The 407-nt window shown below is 63.4% G+C and overlaps 1 protein-coding gene across 1 annotated transcript in view; it reads right to left on the reverse strand.

Annotated features, from left to right (window-relative positions):
• LOC119590959 (tachykinin-like peptides receptor 99D) overlaps positions 1-401 on the reverse strand; it is a 549-nt gene extending 148 nt beyond the window's left edge. Inside the window, exon 1 of the mRNA XM_037939696.1 lies at positions 1-401. This exon is cut by the window's left edge and continues 148 nt beyond it. Coding sequence (XP_037795624.1) covers positions 1-353 — 353 coding nt within the window. The 5' untranslated portion in view covers positions 354-401.
• Between the last annotated feature and the right edge of the window lie 6 nt (positions 402-407).

Raw genomic sequence — 407 nt, forward strand, 5'->3', positions numbered from 1 at the left:
GACACCATCGTGTCGGCGACGGAGAGGTTGACGAGGAAGATGTTGGTGACGGTGCGCATGCGGCGGTTGGCCATGACGATCCAGATGACGATGAGGTTGCCGCCGGTGGCCACCAGGACCATGGAGCCGAACACGAAGGACCAGATGAGCTCTCGCCACAGGGGAAGGTTGTACTCGTTCTCGACCCACTTGGTCTCGTTGCTGGAGGCGTTGAGGCCGAACGCGAAGGTGGCGTTGGGGGCTTCGACGGCGTAGTCCAGCGCACTCGAGTCGTTGGCCGCGTCGAGGGCGCCGTAGCGGAGGCTGGCGTTGAGCTCCCCCTCGAAGTCGAGCACCGGGTCGAAGAGGTCCATCTTGAGCAGCGGTTTCGTGGTCGAATGGCGGCTGATTGGATCTCTGAGGAGGGC

Source organism: Penaeus monodon, chromosome 28 (assembly GCF_015228065.2).
Source record: "Penaeus monodon isolate SGIC_2016 chromosome 28, NSTDA_Pmon_1, whole genome shotgun sequence".
In the NCBI taxonomy this organism is placed as follows: Eukaryota; Metazoa; Arthropoda; class Malacostraca; order Decapoda; family Penaeidae; genus Penaeus; species Penaeus monodon.